Source organism: Frieseomelitta varia, unplaced genomic scaffold, assembly GCF_011392965.1.
Source record: "Frieseomelitta varia isolate USP_RPSP 00005682 unplaced genomic scaffold, Fvar_1.2 scaffold_353, whole genome shotgun sequence".
NCBI lineage: Eukaryota > Metazoa > Arthropoda > Insecta > Hymenoptera > Apidae > Frieseomelitta > Frieseomelitta varia.
Genome location: NW_025110094.1, coordinates 496,245 through 520,414, shown reverse-complemented (window position 1 = coordinate 520,414; position 24,170 = coordinate 496,245). Strand labels below are relative to the sequence as shown.

Sequence of the window (24,170 nt, the reverse complement as noted above, 5' to 3'; positions counted from 1 at the left end):
TGCCAGTGACGTGTCATTGAGAATGGCGCATCACGCAGCGCGTACTAATACCATGTATTTGGGTTTCGATACTATTGGATTGGCTTCGCGTGCCAATGAATATCAACCTAGTTGACATTAATTTTCGACCCACGTTCAAACTGGATTTAATTGCAACCTCGGGGATGATTTGCAAGTATAATTCCAGAATGGAAACACGCTTAGAATTCGATTGGGTTGATTGGGGAGCCTCTCAGCGAGCTGAAATTTACGATTATCGTACGTAAAAACAAGAACCAATTTACAGGGGACTTGTAGACTGATCTGAGAGAATCTGAGAAAAAAGGCGAGACGTCCAAATGATTTACATATAAATTCCTGCAAGTTTCGGCGAAAACGAATTGAATTAAAAAAAAGAACGGACGAGGATACGAGTATATGGTTTCAGTATATAGCTTCAGTATTAAAAGAAGCAAACGCGCAGAGGATTCGGGGTAAGGTGGAAGGGAAGAAATGTTTTCCTTTCACCTCTTTGCTCGGTGGTGGAGGAGGAGGAGGAGGAGGAGGAGACAGGAATGATTCGAGTCTCACGGTGGAGGTGGAGACGACCCATGAAAGTAACAGTGCCTTCTCCACCGTTTGCTCGACACTCAGTCTCACTCTCCTTGCACTGGAGAACGGTGGAGCGCGCTCTTCTCTCAGTGTCCTTCGTGGTGTCGTCGTCCAGGTACAAGGTCGCGAGTGCACCGGAAACGCGCGTGCACGTTGAATCGCGAGAAGTCGCGAGTCTATGCGAGCATAGTGCGCGATGTGCTCGACCTGACCAACTTTCCACGAGTCACAATCGACAGAAAGGGGTTAGATAATAAAACGACGAAAAATGAATTGGGTAAGATCAGATACGTTGATTTCTTTTTTTTTTTACAGACCATATCAGTCAATATCTTCTTACGAAATGTAAGAATTGATGCAAAGATTCTTTAAGAAACCGTTGAAAAAAATGTTGTTTATATACTCGTTTCTTTAATATTAATAGTAATGTTAAAGTAATAAAATTTACTAAACTTAATTGATATTAATATTAAAGAAAATAATGACGTTAAAAATAAATATTGACTAAAAGAAAGACACGCTTGAAAAATGAGCGGCTACGGTAATGCAAAAAGCACCTGACTTTTCTCTATTGGCTGTACTGATTCGCGCCAGTTGTAAGTTAGGATGTATCGGCACAGGTTGGACACATTAACGAGATAAGCAAGACGCGACAACTCGATGAATCAAAAGTGAATCTGAGAGATTTCGCTTTCTTCTAATTGTAAGTCGTCCATCAATGTCACTTTCTCTAAATTTTATTCGGTAAATTATCATCGCCGTGCTAAAACGCTGGTTTCACCAACGATGCCTGTAGAAGAAAACAGGGCAAAAGAAAAGAAAAAAAAGAAAGGTAGAGTGGAAGGTAAAGTTCTGTATAAAGGAATTCGACGATCGTTCCTACGAGCGATGTGCGCGGTTTTCAAAGTTGGGGCTCGGCCGACCGGATTGTTCGAGGGCGAGATCTACATGCATATCGAATACTCGGCTTAACGATCATCGGCTTCCTGCCGGTGGAGGAGGGAGAGGAAATCTACCGGTTATTCGAGCCACGCTACCGCCTTCAACTGCACACTTGGTTTTAAGCCGCTGCGACAAGCAAAGAAGGAGCGAACGCGTGTATGTAGCAATTCGAGATTGCAAAACTATCGAGGTCGCAGCAGTTTTCTTTACTAACCAACTTCCTACCAGTCTATTTTTTTTTTTTTTTTTTCCGTACAAATACATCAGTAAATGTAACTAAAACGATATCTAGTAACATATACGTATTTGTTTGGTAATATATTTTCTGGTTTCTACTAGAAGCAAATTTATTATTTCTTTCACTGGAAATATATTTTCTATGTACATAGTAGGAAGAGACCCTGTTAATTACGAGTAAATTGATCTCGAATCCTCGAGTTTGAGATAAAATATTCTTCCAAGTGATATTGGGATTCTTTTAATTTATTAATTTAGTGTATTATCTAGTGTATTACCTAGTGTATTAATCTAGTATATTAATTTAATGTGGAAAAGTAGTAGATCCCGAGTTTTTAGTACTTTTATGTCTCTATGTATTTTAAAAGGAACGCAGTAATTTACGATACCCTTACGTTCATTCGTTTTCATTCAAAAAAGAAAAAAATTTATCTACTTAATGATTCTTGGCTACGATTGGATATAATCGTAATATAGTATAGATGTATGTAATATTGTACAAATTCCTAGAATAATTTCTCCCCTTGCGCAAATCCAAGGGATGTCCAAGAAGAAGCAGTCCTTGGAGAAAAATAATCTACGCCGTTTTGAGACGTTCGCGGCGTAGATTAGATACGTATTTATGTAAATTTAGGGGAATCGCCCTGGGCGATTTTTTCGAGAACGATTAACCAAACGGCGATTGGGATCAATCATAGTTGGAAACAATTGCGCAACCGATTGTAATGACGCAATCGAGTGAAAAAAATTCAAAGACTTTCCCGTTGAATTAAACATTATTACTTTCGCGTCATAAAAGGATAGAACTTGGATGGATCTTGCTGATTTCAACCGTTTTGAAAGAAAGAGAAATTCTTGAAAAAGAAAAAAAAAAGTAAAGATAGGAAGCTTCGTTTGCTGTACGAGTAGACGGAAAAAAAAGACGAAATGAAAGAAGATGAAAATAGAAGAGGAAAGAGGAAAAAGTGTCTGAAGCGTGCAAGGAAGGTCACCTGTTGACCTTTCAGATACTCGTTCGATATTGTGTCCTGTCTCTTTGTCGCAGAAAGTGATTTTCTGGCGAAAAATAAAAATTAAAGAAAGCATACTTGGAGCATACATGTATTTTGAATATCCGCAATTCAGATTGACGACTAGACTGCAGATTTTTGTGGAAAATCATACTTTTAGAAATCAGACGTTTAGCAATGAAAATTAAAAAAAACATCGAATAGAAATATTTGGATAGAAAATTGTTTCTCATGTCAAATATTATAAAAAGCATTATACTTCGAATATTTTATAATATTTTTAGTGTAATATTTTATATAATATTATAATATTCTTAGTATAATATTTTATATAATACTTATAATACTTTTAGTACAATATTTTTTTTATAATATTCTTAGTATATTTTATATAATTTTATATAATACTTATAATATTTTTAGTATAGTATTTTTTATAATAATTATATTTTTAGTACAATATTTTTTCTATAATATTTTATAGAATATTTATATTTTTAGTATAATATTTTATATATAATATATAATACTTATATTTTTAGTACAATATTTTTTTCTATAATATTTTATAATATTTTAGAATATTTATAATATTTTTAGTATAATATTTTATACAATATCTTTCGTGCAAATTCTGAGCGATTTTGTATCTCCCACAAACGCATGAAACTCGCAGTCTATCGACAATCTTGCCTCGATTTGCATTATTGAGCTCTCTTGGACCGACCGGATTTCATCCCGTACGATTTTTCGACGTTTCACGGTAAAAGGCAGAGGGAGGGAAAGGAACAAGGATCGACAAAAAGATGGCCAAAGCGAATGCGGAACTGAAAATCACAAAGGGAAAACGGGAGAGCCAACAACGAGTGTAAAAAAAAAAGCAAAGAACAACAGCCATCGGGGCTCAATTAACGTCTGAGAGATTGCGAATCGTCGGGATTCCCTCTGGTAATTAGGGACAGGCAAAGAAGATTTAATTAAGAGGGCGGTCGTAACCATTAGTTTCCTGGTAAACAGAGCGAGAGAGCTCCGGTGCCTCGGAGCGAATTCCATGGAAAGTAAAAGTGACCGAGCCACGCTGGATTTATCCGCCACAGACAGATAGATCGTGGCTCGGCTCGGCTCCGCTTGGCATTACTTTCGATTACACGTTTCACACACAGGGATGTGATTCGACAAACAATTGAACACCAGTTAGCTCGATTTAATAACTCGATCGCAACGTTTGTTAACGATCGATCTCGATCTTGAGATCCAACGGCCAGCCCTATAGCAATTCGATGCAATTTACGATTGATCTCGATCTTCAATTACCATTTTAATCGATCGCTAAGCAAGTCGAGCATTCTGCTGTTCCCTTTTCACTCGATCGGCAATGAAAGGGAATATCCTACTTTCTGCACGATCGAATGAAACATTTCTCAACAATAATTAGGGAGATAATTCGAAGTCGTTACAACGACGCATCGGCGAATCGTCCGGTTCACCTTTGCAACTGGTTTGCAACAGCTATCATCCCGATGCTAGATCCTCTGGATCCTCAAGGCTACGTTAAAATTAACCATCTCTCATTTTGTTCTTTCGTTGCCGCGTGCCACGAATATCCAAAGATCCTCGCGAACGTGTCTCGCTCCGGTGTGTCTTTGTGCCTGCCTCGAGGTGAACTCCTTGTTTCTCGAAACTAAAAACATATCTATATAAATATTTCATTTATATATATTTATAGTGATGTTATATGTAATTATAAATGAAAATATATATGTGTATATATTCATTTATATTATATATTATATCATTTGTATTATGTATTTCAAGAAGTTTGTCCTTTCACCTCTGTTCCTCGAAGAATATGAGAAAATTGGTTCTGCGTTGGATCTGCTATATACAGGCAGCGATTCTAGGCGTGTGGTACATTCACGTGGCAATCGGCTACGGAAAAGGTCTCGAGTAACGGTGTTAAAACGAAGGGTGAAGTCATCGGGATCGTCTGGACGTCAGCGAACCGTTCAAATGTCACAGGAACTCGAAACGTGTCCGCACAGCGGTGGTACAGATGGACTGTAACAATCTCTTAGCTTGTGATGCCGGTTTTAAAAGTGTGTATCTACATTGTGTCACTAGAACGACGATTATACTTGCCAAACACAAAATTGAATTAAATCACATGGAAATGATGCTAGTTTTTTTTTCTGTGTTTTGAAAAATCAATAATTTTATCGTTTAATTTGACTGATATTACTTACAAAACTTAGACATTCATAATTTTCTTGTTAAACAAATAAATCAAATATCTGGAAGAAACAAAAAAAAGAAAGAAATTTAATTTATTCTTTCAGAAATAATATAAAGAGGACTGATCAAGTCTCAAAATATTCTGAAATGTCTAAAATTTACATATATGAATTTCACCTTCCACGAAAAATTCAATTCAAGCAACAAATTGTAATTACTTTTCTCGTCGTTGCACAAACAAATTGCCATTTCTTCCTGACGAAGATATACTCGCCATTTTCAGTTAATAGGTTAACCAAGCCGGTCGTTTGATGGCTCGAGATCCAAGTGGTCGGTATCGTTGATTGCGTAAAAACGATCTCGATCGTGCGTAACGTTCGAACCTCGATACACTTGCACACACTTGCCAGGTATGATCGGTGCTCGCCACTCGTGTAACATTTGGTCCAAGCGAACGTCACTGTCTTTCCTGTACCGATAATTCGTTCTTGCTCCTTGTTCCTTTTTCGCGTCGAGTCAAGTCTCTATGGTTGATATTTCCTAGTAAAAAGAAAAAAAAACGATCAGGTTGCGATTCGACGAAACTCTTCGGATAAGTACAATACAAGCGTCCGCATCTTAACCTCTTATACTGGAATGACGTGCCACGCACGTCGAGAATATTTGATAAAAAATTGCAATATTTTCTCAGTTTTAAGTATATTGAAATATAACCCAGGCAAAATAAATAATGAATTTATTATTTCTTAGTCATTTCTATATCTAATGATATATTGATGAATTCAAAAAGAAGACGAATTATTGTATACGGCTTGGTACTCGTTATGGTCCGCGAACCAGTTACTAGCGCAAGAGGTTAAAATTGGGACCATCTCACTCTACTACCTTACGTGCCAAAAGCTGCATGAAACGTGACATTTGCGCAGAGATACCTGATACCGATGTTTCGGCACAATTTAAATAGAAAACACTTAAATCCCGACATCTCGGTCCCAACTACAGACGCTTAACCCTTTGTGTTGACAACTGATTGCGGACCATAACGAGTGACCGAGCCGTATACAATAATTCGTCACTTTCTTTTTGAACTCATCGGTATGATTATCATCGGATAGAAATTATTGAGAAGTAATAAATTTATTATTACTGCCTTAAATATACTTAGAACTAATTGTCGACATGCGTGGCACGTCATTCCAGCGCAGGAGATTAACCGTTTGCACTGGCAACTGATTGCGGACCATAACGAGTGACCGAACCGTATACAATAATTTGTCGCTTTCTTTTTGAACGTCGGTATAATATCACTGGATAGAAATTACTAAGAAGTAATAATAAATTTATTATTTGTTTTGCCTGGGTTATACTTAAATATACTTAAAATTGAGAAAATATTGCAATTTTGGGACAAAAAATTCTCGACGTGCGTGGCACGTTATTCCAGCGCAAGAGGTTAAATGGGCACTACTGTATCAACGGAGCTTATACAGTAGCGAACTGAACATTTGCACGTTCAAACGTAGTTACGCTTTCTCTGCCGTGATATCACGACGAGCTGTAATATCATCGCCGGTCTTGAATTTACAAAGCGATAATCGACGCCGTGTCAGGCAGGATCGGGAGCTTCCGCGGCGAGAGTTGCCCGATCGAAATCGGCCGAAATCACCCGATGACGATGCCCGTTCCGGTGTTTTCGAAAGAGAGGAAGAAACTCCGCCAGCGGTGCAGGTGGATTTCACGCGTTGCACACCGTGGCCGTTCACAGTCGCCACAAACGATTTCCCGGTTTGAAACGTGTTTGGAGAGTTACGAGACCCCTCGGATTCTCTAGAATAACTAGAAAGTTATTTGACATTTAGATGGGCTCCGCGGATGGGAATTTTCGATTCACTCTCTCATCGTCTATACTACGCGATTTATTCGATTTACTCGCGAAGCTGTTTAACGATCCTGTCGCGAGAAACGAGAGGAAAATGCCTGCCCATAGACGGTGGAATGCGCGATCGCCTCAGCCTCTATTCGCAACGACGGCGATACTAATCGTTGCGTTGCACCGCGACGGAACGACGTTCCGAGGCGACGTAACGTTAACGTAACGCTGCTCGCCGGCCGAAACGCTGCGAGAAAGTAGCCGCGGAACGATGTTCTTTTCTTCTTGCTTTCTCTTTGCACACTTGAGTTACGTAACGAGGAGTGGCTCTCCGTCGGGTGTCACGGCCCCGCTCTGTTTGCCGGACACTTGGCATCGCGTCCTCGAGACGTCCAACGAAATCCGGAATCTCCGCTGGCTATTGACAGGTGCGCCCCTACGACCAGCCTCCCGTTCACCAACCGATCGCTTCTCTTTTTCATCGTCGGGACGTGGGAGAGTATGATCTCCGGATCTACCTCTAACACTGCCGTTCTTATCGACTGTTCGTTGCTCGAAAGTTTGCACTTTCATAGGTTAACCTATTGCGCTGGAATGACGTGCCACGCACGTCGAGAATTTTTTGTCCCAAAATTGTAATATTTTCTCAGTTTTAAGTACGCTTAAATAAAATAAAATAGGCAAAACAAATAATAAATTTATTACTCCTCTATAATTATTGATATAATGATAATAACGTGTATAATAATAAATTATATTAAATGTATTAAGAATTATTGTTACTATTATTACATTGTAATATAACCTAACGTAACCTAGAATAATATAATTTAGCCTACAAATACTTAACCGGTATAATATAATCTATAATAACTAACCTATAATAGTTATATATAATATAATTAAATTGTAATATAATAATTAACAATAATTTTAATACGTTAAATACAATGTTTAATTAAATCTAATGTTTTGGTTTAATATATTTAGTTTTAAATGTTTTGATTTGATATCTTATACAATAATAATACATTTAATACATTTAGAATATATAATTATATGATAACAATACATTTAATACATTCAATGCAATAGTACATTTTATATCGAAAGATGTTACACGTACATATTTACTCGACAGTATGGAGAAATAAATAACGCGTCCGTTTCACGCTAACGGCTCGTACTATACAGTTAATTCGTAGTTTGCAGACACATTGAACGACAGATTATTAATGCGCCGCGTTGTTTTTCCGTTGCAGGAGAGTCGAACGGTGTCGCTGCTGCTCTGCTTAAGCATTCTGCTCGCGACGATTCACAACGGTGAGTATCTCATCGTCAGAATGGAATTTGCGTTTGAGAAAGAAGCTCGGGAACCATTGATTAATCTTGTTGTTGATCAATGATGAGACGTATATCCGTATCACACGAATATGATTTTTCATTTTTTGGAATTGAGAAACTCCATGTGTTATTTCACAGGGTGATCACTGAAAGACTGAATGATATAAAACAAAAATAACTTTTACTTTAGACACATGTTTTCTTAATTTTTTTATTATTTTATTTGGAAATATAATTAATGGATTTTTTTCAGTATTATGCGTGAAAAGCAACATCTCTCAAATGATCATTTTCCTGCTCACAATCTCAGTGGCCATCCTGTATAATAACTGTACTAATTATTATCGTAGTATGTAATTGAAAGACTATGATATAACTGGAGAAGAAAATTTCCAATTTGGACGTGATGCGAGAGAAGGTGCAGGCTGAATAACCCATTTACTCCGTGACCGAGTCTCTGATCTCTCTACCATAATTTCTCTAGCACAGCCGGTGCAACACGTGGGGACGCGACGCGACGTGACACGACGTGACCGACGTAGTTTCACCAGGCTCGCCATATACCTCGAACCAGTGAAACAAATATACACCTTCTCGGAGAAAACTTGCTGCGGCCAAAGCGGCCCCTGTTCGAAAATGGGCACTTAACCTCTTGCGCTGGAACGACGTGCGTGGCACGTCGAGTATCTTTTGTCCCAAAATTGCAATATTTTCTCAATTTTAAGTATAACCCAAGCAAAACAAATAATAAATTTATTATTACTCAATACCTTCTCAATAACTTCTATCCAGTGATATCGTACCGACGAGTTCAAAAAGAAAGCGACGAATTACTGTGTATGGTTTGGTCACTCGTTATGGTCCGCAATCAGTTGACAGCGCAAGTGATTAACTTCTTAACCGCTGGAATGACGTGCCACGCACGTCGAATATCTTTTGTCCCAAAATTGCAATATTTTCTCAATTTTAGGTATAGCCCAAGCAAAACAAATAATAAATTTATTATTACTTCTCAATAACTTCTATCCAGTGATAACATACCGACGAGTTCAAAAAGAAAGCGACGAATTATTGTGTACGGTTCGGTCACTCGTTATGGTCCGCAATCAGTTGCCAGCGCAAGTGGTTAACCTCTAACGCATGTCGAGAATTTTTTGTCCCAAAATTGCAATAATTTTCTCAATTTTAAGTATATTTAAGTATAGCCCAGGCAAAACAAATAATAAATTTATTATTACTTCTCAATAACTTTCTATCCAGTGATAACATACCGACGAGTTCAAAAAGAAAGCGACGAATTATTGTGTACGGTTCTGTTGCCTCCCAGTTTCCGCCTTCGCGTCTCATGTTAAACTGTTCTTCAATTTTTTGAACAAAAAGGTGAAAGAAATCGTGGAAAACTTGCGAACCTATCACTGACGCAATGAATCGCGATCCATCGTGGTATTCATGTACGAGTATGTTCCAATTTATTAGGATAATGCCTTACGTCCAACCTCTTCTCGAAATATTCACAAATTTACTGGATAAGTTTTCAAATTTTATGCAAGAGGACTTTAACACTAAAACTACCTAAAGTAGTCAAAATGACCAATTTATAATTTTCTATGAAAATTTTGTATATTTTGAAATAATCGAGTGATTTCTAATAAAATATATTGATAGAAGTTTGTCTCCTTTTTATTGTATTAGCTTTTTTTTGTACCTTGCTACGGACATTATACAGGGTGGGTTAAAAATCACTGCTTACTAAAATAAGTATCCGTAATTTTTTTATTGCATACTTTTTCTTAACATTCGAAAGAAATAATTTTTAAAACATAATGAAAAAATCATGTTTGAACTTGAATTTAATTTAAAATTAATAAAATTAGCTTTTCCTTGTATTTTGATGTTTTATTGAAAAAAAAAAAAAAAATAGGTGGGAAAAAACTTTTGACCCACCCTGTACTTTAGTTCTAGTGTTAATGTCTAAAGTGTTCATAATATAACGTAATAATGTAGTTCTTAATATGTCCTAACACTAGAACTACCAAAGTGGTCGAAATGACCAATTTATAACTTTTGTTAAACATTTCACAGACTTTAAAAAATATACAAATAAAAGCTTTTATTAGAAAATTTCGCTATTTCTTCGACTTCAATGTCTCTGATGGAAGTTTTATGCTTTAATCGTCGGTAGTTCTAGTGTCTCGGTACTTGAACGCGTACTTGTTCCACACGAACGCGGCGAGAATTCCAGATTCGCGAGTAACGCCGCGAGAGCCTCTTACCGATATTATCTCCCTCGGTATTATGCACCACGCTTAACTCCATTACCGCCTTTGTAACGTTCGTAAAACGCGAAACACATCGTTGATCTCTGGAATAAAATGAAATAAAATCTGAAACGCCTTCAGCATCGCTTTCTTGATCTTCGGGTTTCCTGCCGATCTCTCATTTTTATTTATACATTTATTATTATTAGATTATATTTATAATATAATGATAAGTAATTTATAATGTAATAAAATTATATTATAATTATTTAAATAATTATATTTATTATATATATAATATAATTGTATTACATTATGTTATTATATTTACAATAGAATGAAAAATAATTTATTTATATCTACATATTTTTATTTAGCTTTTATTTATATATTTCACGAAAAATGAATTTGAAACACACTGTTTCATGCCTATAAAATATCTAAGAAAATTTCTAACTTGGTCATTTTGATCACTTGACTATCATGGTGGTCGTGTCGCAGTCCCACAAACTGGTGTTACGAGGCGTGCGAATCACGCGCAAACCGAGGGAAAAAGTACCGTGGAAACTGTACCAAACTCTGCTCTTTACCCGGCTACATATTTTTCTCCCGTGAAAATCGAAAACGACTCCAGCAACTTTCTAGCTCGGCGTGTGTAGGATTTCACGTTAGAAAACACCAGCCTGGTAATAACACGCTGAGCATCGCGTGTTTAACGTCGATAGAAACTGAAACACGTATGTACATGGATAATGTGTATCTCGGACGATCGTCCCCACGCCGGAACGAAATCACTGACCGAGTGCTGACGACTCTCCGTGTCTCCCACGCGGGTGGTCAGGGTCACGAGCGATCTTGATTCTAACCTCGATTTTTCTTTTTTTTTTTTTTTTTTTCTACGATCCCTCCTGGGCGGCCTCGATCCACAGCGATCAGTGAAAGCATCGAGGATCGAACTGCGCCCGATCGAAAGCGCGCACCGACGACGGCTCGTCAAGGTGACTGTGGAATCGTCTGCGGGTTATCAATGAAGGAAACGCGCGGGAATAAAAGAGAAATCGTTTCTCGTTTAATAACCTCTTCCGCTGAGGAATGACGTGTCACGTACATGGAAAATATTTGGCCCAAAATTGCAATACTTTTTTATTTTTATGTATATTGAAATATGATAGTATGATTTTTTTTTAAACGGAGTAAATACAGCAGTGGGTGGTTTACTTTTAGAGGTGTTTTATTTTACATAACGACACACGTGTTTACCGTTGTATTGCTTTGTTCACTGTGAAGATGTTACAATTATGGATACCTAATTTAATCGCTAGGTGTCGTTAAGATCAAGCACGCGTATATATATGACGTAAAGATTGACAGTTACCCTAACAAAATATATTATCCAGGCAAAACAAAAAAATTTAGTACTTCTTAGTAATTTCTGTCCAGTGATGTACCGATGAATTCAAAAAGAAGACGAATGATTGTATACGGTTTGGTCACTCGTTATGGTCCGCGAATCAATTATTAACGCAAGAGGTTAATTACGGGGATCGGAAAGTAAGTTTCGCTTACCTTTAACTTGCAACTTTTTGTGTATTGAAAGCTTGTGAAAAACAACGTTTAACACGTTAAGTGTACTTTCTTTAAAATCACAGTACGATTACATCCTAGCATCCCTAATCAAAAAGTTTTCTAAAAATTGTTACGACGGAAATATTAGGCGTATATATAGCCAAAAGTAACGTCGTTTTTATTGATACTGTGCAAAATTTCATTTTATTTAAGATTTGGCACAGTTTTTATTTATAATATAATTTCCTTCGTTATTGACAATCTTCGCAGATAAACAGTATTAATGGTATTAATGGCATATTTGGTCGATATACATACTGGCATAATTACATTATACCATGAAATAAATAAACAATTAATTTAACAGGAGTGGAAATTACTTTTCGACTGTCCCTCGTATAATGTTGGACATTTGGTCTCATTGTTGGATTTTAACAATTGGCAACTAACAATTATCAATTAATAATCAACGAGCGATGCAAAATTTCCTTTTTTTATTTTCTTTTTTTTTTCTTCGAGAAAGCGACAAGGCGATACGTAGATTTCGTTCACATTCGCACATCTGGCTCATGCCAGAATGAGAAATCACAGAGCATGGAAATTCGTGCGCTATTCGTACGGATCTGCTTTTCTGCTCGACGAATGAAAGTTCGTACACGCGTGTTTTTCAGTTTCTCCGGGTAGTTTCTCTGTCGACTGTCCCCCCGGGGATTAACGAAACGAAAATTCACTCGATCTACACGCGTGCGTGTATGCATTTAGGTAACGCCGAGCGGAAGATCGTGTGCTACTACACGAATTGGTCGATCTATCGGCCAGGAACGGCCAAGTTCTCGCCGCAGAACATCAATCCGTACCTGTGCACCCATCTGATCTACGCGTTTGGCGGATTCACCAAGGACAATGCTTTGAAGCCTTTCGACAAGTATCAGGATATCGAGAAAGGTAAAAAGAAATGACAGAAGAGAACAAAACATAGTTAACCTGTTAGTTCTGTTGTTGCTTTCAATCGTCATCTACAGGGTGGCCACTGAAAAACTGAATGTATAAGTGTATAGAGTGGTTAATGAAAGACTGAATCCAAAACAAAAATAACTTTTACAAACGCGCGTTTTTTTAATTTTTTATTATTTTACTTGGAAATATAATTAATGGATTTTTTTCAACATTATGTATTTTTAATCTCCAAGGGATGCTTTAACTTACAAAAAAAAAAAAAAGAAAATAAAGATTGAAAATGAGACAAGTTATGACTGTTTTGAACCCTGCAGACGACGATTATACTCGTCAAACACAGAACATGCTGTTAATTGTAAAATTGAATTGAATCACAAGGAGATGAGACCAGTTATTTTTTTTTTAAATCAATAATTTTATCGTTTAACCCGACTAATATCAATCAATTAATTTATATCAATAGAAATGACGTGAAAAGAATTAGCCAAATCTAGTATCCAAAATATTCTAAAATGTCTAAGATTTATAAATACGTTTTATTTTCCACGAAAACTTTGACTTCAGTCAATTAACGAATTGTAATTACTTTTCTCTCACGACGAGTATCTGTCATCTTTACGTGACGAGTATACTCGTCGTTCACAGCTAAAAAGAGGTTGAAAGAAACAAAAGAGAATTAGAAACGAGGGTGAGACCCTGATGATTAATCAATCCGTACGCGAGGGAAAGAATTAATAACTACGTTTCGAAGGTGGTTACGCCAAGTTCACCGGCCTGAAAACGTACAACAAAAACTTGAAGACCCTGCTGGCTGTCGGCGGTTGGAACGAAGGTTCCAGCAGGTTCTCACCGATGGTCGCTGACCCGGGGAGGAGGCGAGAGTTCGTGAAGAACGCCGTGAAGTTCCTGAGGAAGAACCACTTTGACGGCCTCGATCTCGACTGGGAGTATCCGGCGTTCAGGGACGGCGGCAAGCCCCGTGACAAGGACAACTATGCCAGCTTGGTGCAGGTGAAGTAATGAACGACTTAAGTTAGGTTAGGTTTAGGATCGAATGATTACGTTTCTCAGTGTACTTAATTACTCAAACGTAACGATTCGATTGTGGATTGTAAAGGAGCTGAGGGAGGAGTTCGAGAGGGAGGCCTCGAAGACCGGAAGACCGAGGCTTCTACTGACGATGGCGATGCCAGCCGGTGTCGAGTACATCGACAAGGGCTACGACGTTCCCAGATTGAACGAACACTTGGACTTCATCAATCTGCTCTCGTACGACTATCATTCGTCTTACGAACCAGCCGTGGACCACCATTCTCCGTTGTACCCTCTGGAGGAGGACAACGAGTACAACTACGACGCCGAATTGACAATTGTATGATGTTTCGCGAAGTGAAATCTTGCGAAGTGAAGCTCGTTACAGCTAGGTTTGAGCCGTATGATGCTTTTTGCAGGATTACACGGTGAAGTATCTGTCGAAGAAGGGCGCCGCTCCGGAGAAAATCGTCCTGGGGATTCCAACGTACGGACGATCCTACACGCTTTTCAACGAGGACGCCACCGATTTGGGATCGCCGGCCGATGGGCCGGGTGTCGAGGGCGAGGCGACTCGCGAGAAAGGATATCTCGCGTACTACGAGGTTAGGTTTTTCCCGTTGACGCAAATAAGACGTCGCAATTTCCTTCTATAAATAATTTCGGCGATAATTGCATTTATAAATTGTATATAATATATTTGTATATTATATAAATTATATAATATTTGTATAATGTATAAATATTGTAATTTAATATTTATATAATGTATAAATATTGTAATTTATTATTTATATAATGTATAAATATTGTAATTTAATATTTATATAATGTATAAATATTTTTTTGTAATATTTATATAATGTATAAATATTTTTTTGTAATATTTATATAATGTATAAATATTGTAATTTAATATTTATATAATGTATAAATATTGTAATTTAATATTTATATAATGTATAAATATTGTAATTTATTATTTATATAATGTATAAATATTGTAATTTAATATTTATATAATGTATAAATATTTTTTTGTAATATTTATATAATGTATAAATATTTTTTTGTAATATTTATATAATGTATAAATATTTTTTTATAATATTTATATAATGTATAAATATTGTAATTTAATATTTATATAATATTTATATATTATGTAAATTAAAATAGGGCAGTCTGTATGAATAGATCTTGCGGGACTTCCTGTCTAAAATACCGATGTAATAAAAAATCAGCGTTTTTTAGCTGTACGTGATTCATATTTTGTAAAACATTCTTAAAAAAACAACTTACAACTAACTTACAACTAACTGAATTTTCACTTACTTCAAATTGTTATTAATATTAAAATCATTACATTTTCTTCTATTCACAAAGTTCATTATCAAACAGTTCTCAAAGCATATATGACAACACTGTCCATATTGTTTCAATTTTAATTCTCATCGCTGGCAGTGCAAAACTTGCCAAAATCGGTACGACAGGATGTGACACGCAAATGGTAAGAGGCTCCTGGGATCCTAAGAAAAAAAAGATACATTATATATTATATCTATTCATTCTTGTCTGTCCCATACCTCTATTAAAAAAAAAAGAGAGAGAAAAACTACGAGATGACAAGGTAAATGATAGATGGATACATTATCTGTATTTTTATTGGCAGATCTGCGAGGGTCTGGCGCAGTCAGACGAGTGGGAAGTGATCCAACCGAATCCAAAGGCGATGGGCCCGTACGCGTACAAGGGTGACCAGTGGGTAGGCTACGACGACGAAAGTATCGTCAGGTTGAAAGCCAGGTACGTGAACGAGAAGAACTTGGGAGGGATCATGTTTTGGACGATCGACAACGACGACTTCCGGGGCAGGTGCCATGGTCGTCCGTATCCCCTGATCGAAGCGGCCAAAGAGGCTCTCCTGACCGACAGCTCGTGAGTACATATCAAATCAATACACAGTAGTGTCCGCACTTTGCCCACTTAAGCGTCACTGTCCCCATCAATTCTTGGAATTGGGACTATCTACTCTACGCCACCTTGCAAGCGTTATACGATATTTTAGCACAGATTATGATTGTTTTGCAGACCAGAAATTAGGCAAATTTTATATTAAACGACAAATACATATCCAATTTATATTCACATGTATTGATAGAATTATACTGTGTGTACTAAATCTTTTCTCTTCTCCAAAGGAATATCATTCAGAGGTCGAAGACCACGGTAGATAACCGCAAGAAGCCTCGCGTGCACGGAGTTCAGGGCGACACCGCGGGAAGGAAAAGTTTCAGACGAGGGAGTGGTAAAAGCACCACCACCGCGGCGCCTCCGCCGAGAACCCGAGTGTTCTCCCCGAGGCCGAGCTATCGGACGTTCTCGCGTCCAAAGGCCAGCGAGGAGGAGAAGGAGGAGGAACGATCAGTCGACAGACGATCGTACGACTCGACGTCCTCCGTCGACGAGGAGGGAAGCTCCGAGGGTGGTAACGCGGTTAGGGCAGCGAGCAAAAACGGAAGACCAGGCAGCAAGAGTAAGAGGAGACCCTCGAAAGATCGATCGAGTCGAAATCGTACGAAGCAGATTGGCAACAACGACTCGAGCGAAGGATCATTGAGCAACAGGCTAACTACACCGGAACCTCCGACGACACCCGATCCTGGAACAGGTAAATTGGCAGCCATTTTCCTCGAAAATAGGAGAAATTGTTAAACTCTTGTTAAACCTTGGTTCAGATTTCAAGTGCGAGGACGAGGGATTCTTCCCGCATCCTCGAGACTGCAAGAAGTACTTCTGGTGTCTGGAGAGCGGTCCAGGAGGTCTTGGCGTGATAGCGCACCAGTTCACGTGTCCCTCGGGTAAGTCCCTAGAATCAGAATCGGTCGATTCGTTTGGTCAAAAATCAGTTAACCTCTTGCGCTGGAGTGACGTGTCACGCACGTCGAGAATTCTTTGTCCCAAAATTGCAACATATCCTCAGTTTTAAGTATATTGAAATAGAAGGTAAAACAAATAATAACTTTAGTCATTGAGTGAGTCGTTCCAGCGCAAGAGATTAAAAATCTGGCTTTGGAAGGTTCTGAAAATTCCTCGTGTCCTCGTGCAGGGCTGGTGTTCAACAAGGCAGCCGACTCCTGCGACTACCCTCGCAACGTCATCTGTCCCAAGTCGAAGACGTCTCAGTCGGCCGCGTCGACGCCTAGGGCCCCGATAGTCGCAGCCACCAGTCGCACGACCTTCCTCTACAGCACCACGCGTCGACCACCGTCCACTGAGAAACCGGACACCGAGGAGGAAGAGTACGAGTACTACGACGACGAGGACGACGAGCAAACGGAAGAAGAAGAGGCGAAGGAGAAGGAGGAGAAAGAGGAGAGGGAAGCGACAAGTACAACGCCGAAGGCACTTTTGTACAAAACGATCAGCAGGAGCAGACCTACCACCAGCACCACTACCACGGAAGCACCTTTCGAGAGGAACGAACCCGACAAACTATCAGACGTCGAGGAGAACGAGGAGGACCCTAAGGTTATCAAAGAACTGATCATGCTGATCAAGAAGGCAGGCGGCATAGAACAATTGGAGAAGCAACTGCTGCTTCAAGACAAGAATCCTGAGAACGAGAGCGGCGCAAAATCCGGCAACGAGAACGCTACTCCAGCCACGATAAGTCGCAGCTTGTACGAACGCGTGTTGAGCCGCCAAGCCGGTAAAATCACGAGCAGGCAGCGCGCGAATGGGCCGGGAAGCGCGCAGTTCGAGGGACTGGACGAGCTGCCAGAAGTGAAAGGCCTGAGACGCTCGCAGAAACCGCAATATGTTACCATCGAGAGGGCCAAGTACGATAAATTGCTGTGTACTCTAATGTTTTGTGGCGTAACTTGCCGAGGCTTCTCACTGAGGCAACATCTCTGAGCAATTTTGCCTAGATGTTGAAAAAATTCGCAATTCGTTGACGAATGTTTCGCCAAGTTTCTGTAATAAGTATCGCCATATTTGAAATGAAAGCACGTGGCGATCGTGTGGCTCGATATTTGGTCGTTGTCGAGACGTAGTCGTTTTGTGTTAGTTATGACATGGTTGCAGACAGCGTTGCAGACTCAACGTGTCAAATTAGGAATTTTCTCGCATCCTTCGAGTATAGAGAATTTAGAGAATTTCCAACGCTCGACAAATCTCAGTTAGTCGCGAATGCTTGGAATTTTTCGCACAATAGCAATTACTGTGTCATAAACACAAGGTTGACGTAAGTTTTTGAAACACGCAGCATCGTGATTGTTTTGCTTTCTCTGTGCAGATCACCGACGAAGGAGTCCCCGACTGAAGACGAACAAGACGACGAGGAGGAACACGTTGACGAGAACAACACGGACGTGGCCTCCTCCGAGGAGCAGACGATTAGCAATCCTTTCGTGGTCGACTCGACTTTGCAGAGGGCAACGCCCAGTTACGTTAGCATCAGGCGCGCTCGCCCATCCATCTCCAGCAGGTAAGTGAAAGAGAACACTGAGAGATAAAAGGACGACGTTGTCTTCAATGTCTCGCGGTGAAAATCCTTTAGAAACGAGAACGACGTTGAGGAGAAAGTGAAAGACACGGAGGGAGACGCGCCAGTTTCCAGCCAGCGCCGACGTCCCGGCAGCGTGTTTCCAAAGTAAGTCAAGAGGAAGAAAGGAGAAAGGAAAAAGACAGAACAACTAACTAAACTTCTTTCAATTGTAGGAGCAGCGAGAGCAGCTCTTCCGAAGGCATCGTAGATCAAGAGTCTCGTTCACCGGCGAGCGAGCAAAACCCACAAACGACTAAATCCAGGTTTCTAGACGAACCTCCGCCATTTTGGCGGACATAAACATTCGACCTAACGTTGTCTAATTGCTTGATTCGTTCCTCAGGTACGTTAGCGTTCAGAGATTCAGAAGCACGACTCCATACTCGACGGAGGTTGCACCCGTTAGCCAAGAACCGATCACGAAGAAGTCGATCGTCTCGAGAAGCGAAGAAGAGGAAGAAGAGGAAGTTCAGAAGTCCAGAAACGATGAAAACGTGACCACCACCAGCACCACGATTGCCACCAGTTTAGTGACAAATATCGTGTCCTCGACGCCGAACGATATCGTTATCGACTCGGAAACGGAGAAGCCGATTCCGACGACAACTCCGGAGGCAAGCTCGACCACGGTCGCCGAGTCGACTGTGAAACTCGTCGAGGATTCGGCAACGGAGATTCTCCTGACCACGGTGCCGGCGAGCTTGCCGGCCACGTCGTCGGCTCCGAGCGCGCGGATCGGCACTGCGTCGGTGTCTCAGCCGAGGCCTTTCGGCTTTAACCGAAGGAACAGACCCTCGGCCGAGTCCACCACCACACCGTTGCCACCGTCCACCGATCAGGTCAGGCCCAAGGTGAGTATATCGTCGCGAAACCAAACGCGCTCGACCTCCCCCGCGGGATCGCGGGATCGACCGAGGCCGATCACCGAGAGATCGAGAAACAGAGGGACGAGCAGATACACGCCACCGACGTTCAGAGTGAGGAGCGAGGTACCGTCCGACGCTGTAATATCCAGGGAGCTCGTTCGAACTACCGAACCGACGGTCGGTACGACAGCGAGTGCGGCGAGGAGACGACTTCGTCGACCGAGTTCGAAAACCATCAAGGAATCGAGGAACGTAGCCAACGAACTGGAGGACAGCCCGATCGTGAGGATCGTACAAGCTCAACCCGGTTGGAGGAGGAGCTTGTCGTCCAGGTCGAGGAATACGATCAAAGTGGACGAGACGGACAGTGACAGAATCACGAACATAAAGGTGTTCAGGAAGCCGGCTACGACGAACAAGGATCAGGCTCGCGCCAGGTACACGAGGAAGAGGAACAACGTGGAGATCGGTGAATCGGAAGCTGTCGAAGAGAAAACATCCTCGACGTCTGCTTCGAAGGACGTCGTAACTGTAACTACGAGCAAACAACTGATGATCTTTAATTCCTCCTTAGACGGGTCCCTAGTCGACAAAGGTTCCATTCGAACGACGATCCCGCCGACGGAACTGCGAGAAACAACTCGAACGACCAATGGCCCAGAGATCGAGGCGAGCACGCAGGAACTGGCAGTGGAGAACGAGGTGATTCCAGTGACGGATGATCGGCTCGACGCTGGTCAAGAACTCACGACGATTGCGACTCTTAACGACGACGTCAAGCTGGAAGATTTTGATCAGAACGTGGTTAAAATCGTATTTCCCGCGAACAATACCGAGGCGGTACAACTTGGCGAAGAGAGTACAAACGCTGTCGTTCCCAGACGCAGGAAGGTTTTGCTGAGAAGACGACTGGTCATATCACATGGGCAGGAAAAGGAAGAGGAGGAGGAGGAGGTGGAGGAGGAGGAGGAAAATAAACCAATTCCTCGTAGAAGAAAAGTGATCAAGCGCGTTCGACCGGTTCAGAGTACAGCGTCTACGGTGGATCTGCTTAGATCTCGATCCACGACTCCTGCGGTAGATCCAACGAGTACAATCGCTGTCGAAACTTTGGACGTTTCGACGACAGAAACGATCGACGATTTCACGGGGGTCGTGTTGGAAACCTCGACCCCCGAGACTGCACTTGCCGATATCGACATCGCCACGATGGCCTCGACGATCGTCGATAACGTCACGGCCGTCGTGATCGAGTCCTCGGCCGATACGGCTGCTGCGACAGAGTCGACAATGGCGACCAAGTTTCTGATCAATTTCACCGAGGCGAACGATGTTTCAGACAACGTGACTACCAGCATACCAACCGTCATTACGCCATCGGTCTACGTGGATTCTCGACCCTCCAGTCCCAGGTTAGAAATATACAACAGGACGTATTACTTGGATTCGAGATACGTGAGAAAAAAATTTATACGTAGAAGGCCGGTCGTTTCCTCCTCATCGGAAAATGTTACCGACAGTCGGTATTCAAACTTGGAAACTTCGACCAGCGCACCTGTGATTAACACCAAGAACGACCTGACAGGGCTGTCGAAGCGCAGAAAGACGCTGTTCGTTCGTCGCAGACCGGTCTCTTTTACAACCGAGAACGCGAGAACAATGGGACTCGTCGAGAAAGAGGAGAAAAAATTCCACGACGAGGGAGAAACGCCACGCGACGTCGAGAGTGCCACTTCGAGGATCGATGAAACCCTGTCCATCGAAAGGGAATCGGAGGCATTCTGGAGTCGCTATATTGCTCCGTCAGTTGAAAGGAGCTCGTCGACGCTCGACGAAAAAAGAGCAACGTTGCAGGGAAACGAGGAAGCGCCAGAGATTCGTTCTCGTTACAGAGCGACGGATCCTCCCAGGGAGAGCCTTCATTCATTCGACTCGTTGCCAGAGGAGTCCGAGGAGCCGAACGACCCCAAGTCCAGGTACCAGAATTTTCGTCAGCCGAGAACTCGTTACAGGTATCGGTCGGTAACGAGGAATCGAGAGGAAGAGGCCGAGGAATCGGTCGAGGAATCGATCGAGGACGCGACGCAGTCGTCGAGCTTCGACTCATCGGCGCAACTGAGGCCGCTACGTTTCTACGGGAGGCGACCGGTTCCCAGCACCGAACCGCCGGTCACCGAGACGCTGATTCCCGCCAAGAGGTTCGACTACGTGGCGGACGCTCACAGGCGGCAACAGCAGTCCCTGCGAACAACCACCCCGCGCTCAGTTCACGACCACTCGACCGTGGTTTGGGCGAGTTTCAGCGAGCAACGAGCGAACAATGAGATTCGAAATTTCGTGGAGGGCGATTACGCGACGACGACGCAACCTACGGCGCAACCGCTGGTAACGAGGCTGGTTACGTCGGTGGAGGAATCGGCCACCACCGAGAGGCAGAAGATTCTCATAAAGACGAAATACTCTTCGCTGACGTCGACCACCAAGATCCCTCTTACCACGACGTCCTCGATCTCCGATCAAAGCCTCGCCGCTTTGTCCGTTCCAAGGAGGAACGAGGAGCAGTCGGCGAACGAGATACGCCAGGAGCAAGTCGAAAGATCTACTTTACCCATCGAGGGTGAATTTCTTTATCAACCGGTCTTCACCACGGAGTCCCACGAGTCGTCCACCATTGAGATTGAGTCTGTGTTCAGCAATCTCATCGGGAACAGAGACTCTGCCAAGTGATAACGTTATCGATAATGTACCGCATACCTGTTACACATAGACACCGTTACTAGTAGATTATCTCCGTCAGAAATTCAACAACAGCAAGATAACGAACGAAAACATTTAGAAAGCAGAAGATGTAGACAGGATGAAGATTCGAAGGAAAAATGTGACAGTCAAGAAATCAACGTTACCAGGGACTTCTCTTTACTCTCTCTTTCTCTCTCTCTCTCTCTGTCTTTTCCTTTATTTCTTTCTTTTACACACACTCTTTCTCTCTCTTTCACACACAGGTTCTCCCTCTGCCTCTCTGTCGTTTCAGGACAGAAAGAAATGATTGTCCGAAGAACGCCGAAAAGAGAGAGACTGTGGATCGCAGGATCCTGATTAAGCGTGCTACCCTCTTCTGATTTTCAGGTTGCCAGCTCGGAAGCTAATAGGCTACCAACGCTCAAGGAACTAATCGGTTATCGTACGAACGAACGCACCATCGGCGGTCCGTCACCCGTTATATTGAACTTGCTCCCACTCGAAAATGACGCGAACCGTATCGTCGAGGAAACGGCGACTTTCGATGACGCGAGTTGGGTGCTAAACGAAGAGGAAACAAATTATGGCAAACTGTCAAACGATCTATCCGTGAATGATATAGACGAGTATTACGAAAATGACGCCTCGTTGGCCAGCAAAAGGAGGATCGATCGACAAGATTCGTCAACGACCATCAGCCTCAAGCCCACTACCATGCGCGGCATTCCTTTGATCGATTTGTTGCAAAGCCAAGTCCCGCGCGGCTTTTACGTTACCAGAGGCGAGAAAGCAGAGAACGAATCGACTTTGCCAGCAGAGAGTAAAGAAAACGTATCATCTAAAGTGGCCGATAAAATCGCACGTACCGACGCGTTTGTTACCGATCGTAGGTATGACGATGTCGGAGAAAATTCCGAGTGTTCGACTTTGACACCTCGCGATCTCACCGTGAAGAACAGTAAAATCGAAGACGAAGCTGAGAGAAAAGTAACAGTTGCGAGAGAAAGTAATACCGACTTTACAGAGACTCCAAGTACCGATGAAAATGATGCGACAGCCTCGATTCCTACGTCTGAGTCATCCGTTACATTCTCTTCTTCATCCGAGTCTATTGTCTCTACCTTACCTACTGAGAACATTGACTTCGCTCTAACCTCTACAGTCACGGAGCTGACACAATCTGACGATATCACCACTAAGACGAGCATGTTGGAACCGATGACAGAGACAGAATTGTATCTAGAGAACAAGACGGAGGGAACGACCGATGAAAACGGAAAGAATTTGACGAAAAACAACGAAGGATCAAAGTTGGTCCCAGCTACGACCGTCCCTTCTGCCAGTAAGAGCATAGCTAATCGTCGACACAAGATCGAGTCTAATCCCAGTTACGAGTTCGGGCGTAAGTCTCAAGCCCGTGGACAGGATCGTTATCTAAATAACGATCGTGAGGACTCGAGGACGCAGTTGTCTCGTCGCAGAGTCACTAGTTACAGTTACAGAGGACGGCGTCGCAGACCACCGTCCGTCGTTACCAGTACAGTTGCGAGCGACGTTGCCGAAGAAACCGGGGGGGCCACGGGCCCCGTGAATGGAACGAGAACGAACGATCTCGCGGTAGATCGAAACTACGGAGAAAACGCGAACGAGAAAGAGAAGACAAATCTGACCGGCGGCGAGGTGGAACGTCTTGGGACAGAGGGGAGTGTCGGTCGAACGGAGCCCGAGGTCAGTTTAGACTTTAAATCTCCCTGCGTTTCCGACTCACGACGATGGAAGAAGCGTAACAATTTCGGAACTTTGGTGTTCTAACTCGGACAGCTATCGCTCGCGCTTTCTCACTCTTTCTCTCTCTGTCTCTCTCCTCGCGTCTAACTAATTGCAAAACAAAGCGGGACCGTGCAACATTCACGAAGTGAACGAATCTGCTCGTCGATGATCGAAAGCGCCTTTCACAATGAAAGGAAGAAGTTA

At 41.9% G+C, this 24,170-nt stretch overlaps 2 protein-coding genes and 1 long non-coding RNA gene across 8 annotated transcripts in view; 1 reads left to right on the top strand and 2 right to left on the bottom strand.

Moving 5' to 3' along the window:
• Positions 1-24,170, bottom strand: part of LOC122530726 (tRNA (uracil-5-)-methyltransferase homolog A-like) — a 34,849-nt gene that overhangs the window by 9,543 nt on the left and 1,136 nt on the right. The gene's annotated exons all lie outside the window — the stretch shown is intronic.
• LOC122530705 (mucin-5AC-like) overlaps positions 39-24,170 on the top strand; it is a 28,438-nt gene continuing 4,306 nt past the window's right edge. The window contains exons 1-15 of one of the 3 annotated variants that reach the window (XM_043657892.1): positions 39-868; positions 8,145-8,205; positions 12,813-12,995; positions 13,759-14,018; positions 14,125-14,379; positions 14,459-14,644; positions 15,712-15,977; positions 16,241-16,710; positions 16,778-16,900; positions 17,149-17,881; positions 18,340-18,531; positions 18,604-18,696; positions 18,765-18,854; positions 18,935-19,442; positions 22,584-23,924. In XM_043657892.1, the coding sequence (XP_043513827.1) occupies positions 860-868; positions 8,145-8,205; positions 12,813-12,995; positions 13,759-14,018; positions 14,125-14,379; positions 14,459-14,644; positions 15,712-15,977; positions 16,241-16,710; positions 16,778-16,900; positions 17,149-17,881; positions 18,340-18,531; positions 18,604-18,696; positions 18,765-18,854; positions 18,935-19,442; positions 22,584-23,924 (4,770 nt within the window). In that variant the 5' untranslated portion in view covers positions 39-859. Of the gene's footprint in view, positions 869-8,144; positions 8,206-12,812; positions 12,996-13,758; positions 14,019-14,124; positions 14,380-14,458; positions 14,645-15,711; positions 15,978-16,240; positions 16,711-16,777; positions 16,901-17,148; positions 17,882-18,339; positions 18,532-18,603; positions 18,697-18,764; positions 18,855-18,934; positions 22,402-22,583; positions 23,925-24,170 lie in introns of those variants that run through there. The other 2 variants (XM_043657893.1, XM_043657891.1) reach the window with 2 other exon arrangements.
• On the bottom strand, positions 4,181-7,335 carry LOC122530749. 4 transcript variants are annotated; one of them, XR_006307085.1, is made up of 4 exons: positions 6,540-7,335; positions 5,231-5,552; positions 4,612-4,838; positions 4,181-4,461 (listed from the first exon to the last, which is right to left on the bottom strand). It is a non-coding gene; the product is annotated as an uncharacterized LOC122530749 (long non-coding RNA). The 4 variants fall into 4 exon arrangements; XR_006307086.1 differs by lacking the exon at positions 6,540-7,335 and adding an exon at positions 5,898-6,097; XR_006307088.1 differs by lacking the exon at positions 6,540-7,335 and adding an exon at positions 5,903-6,097.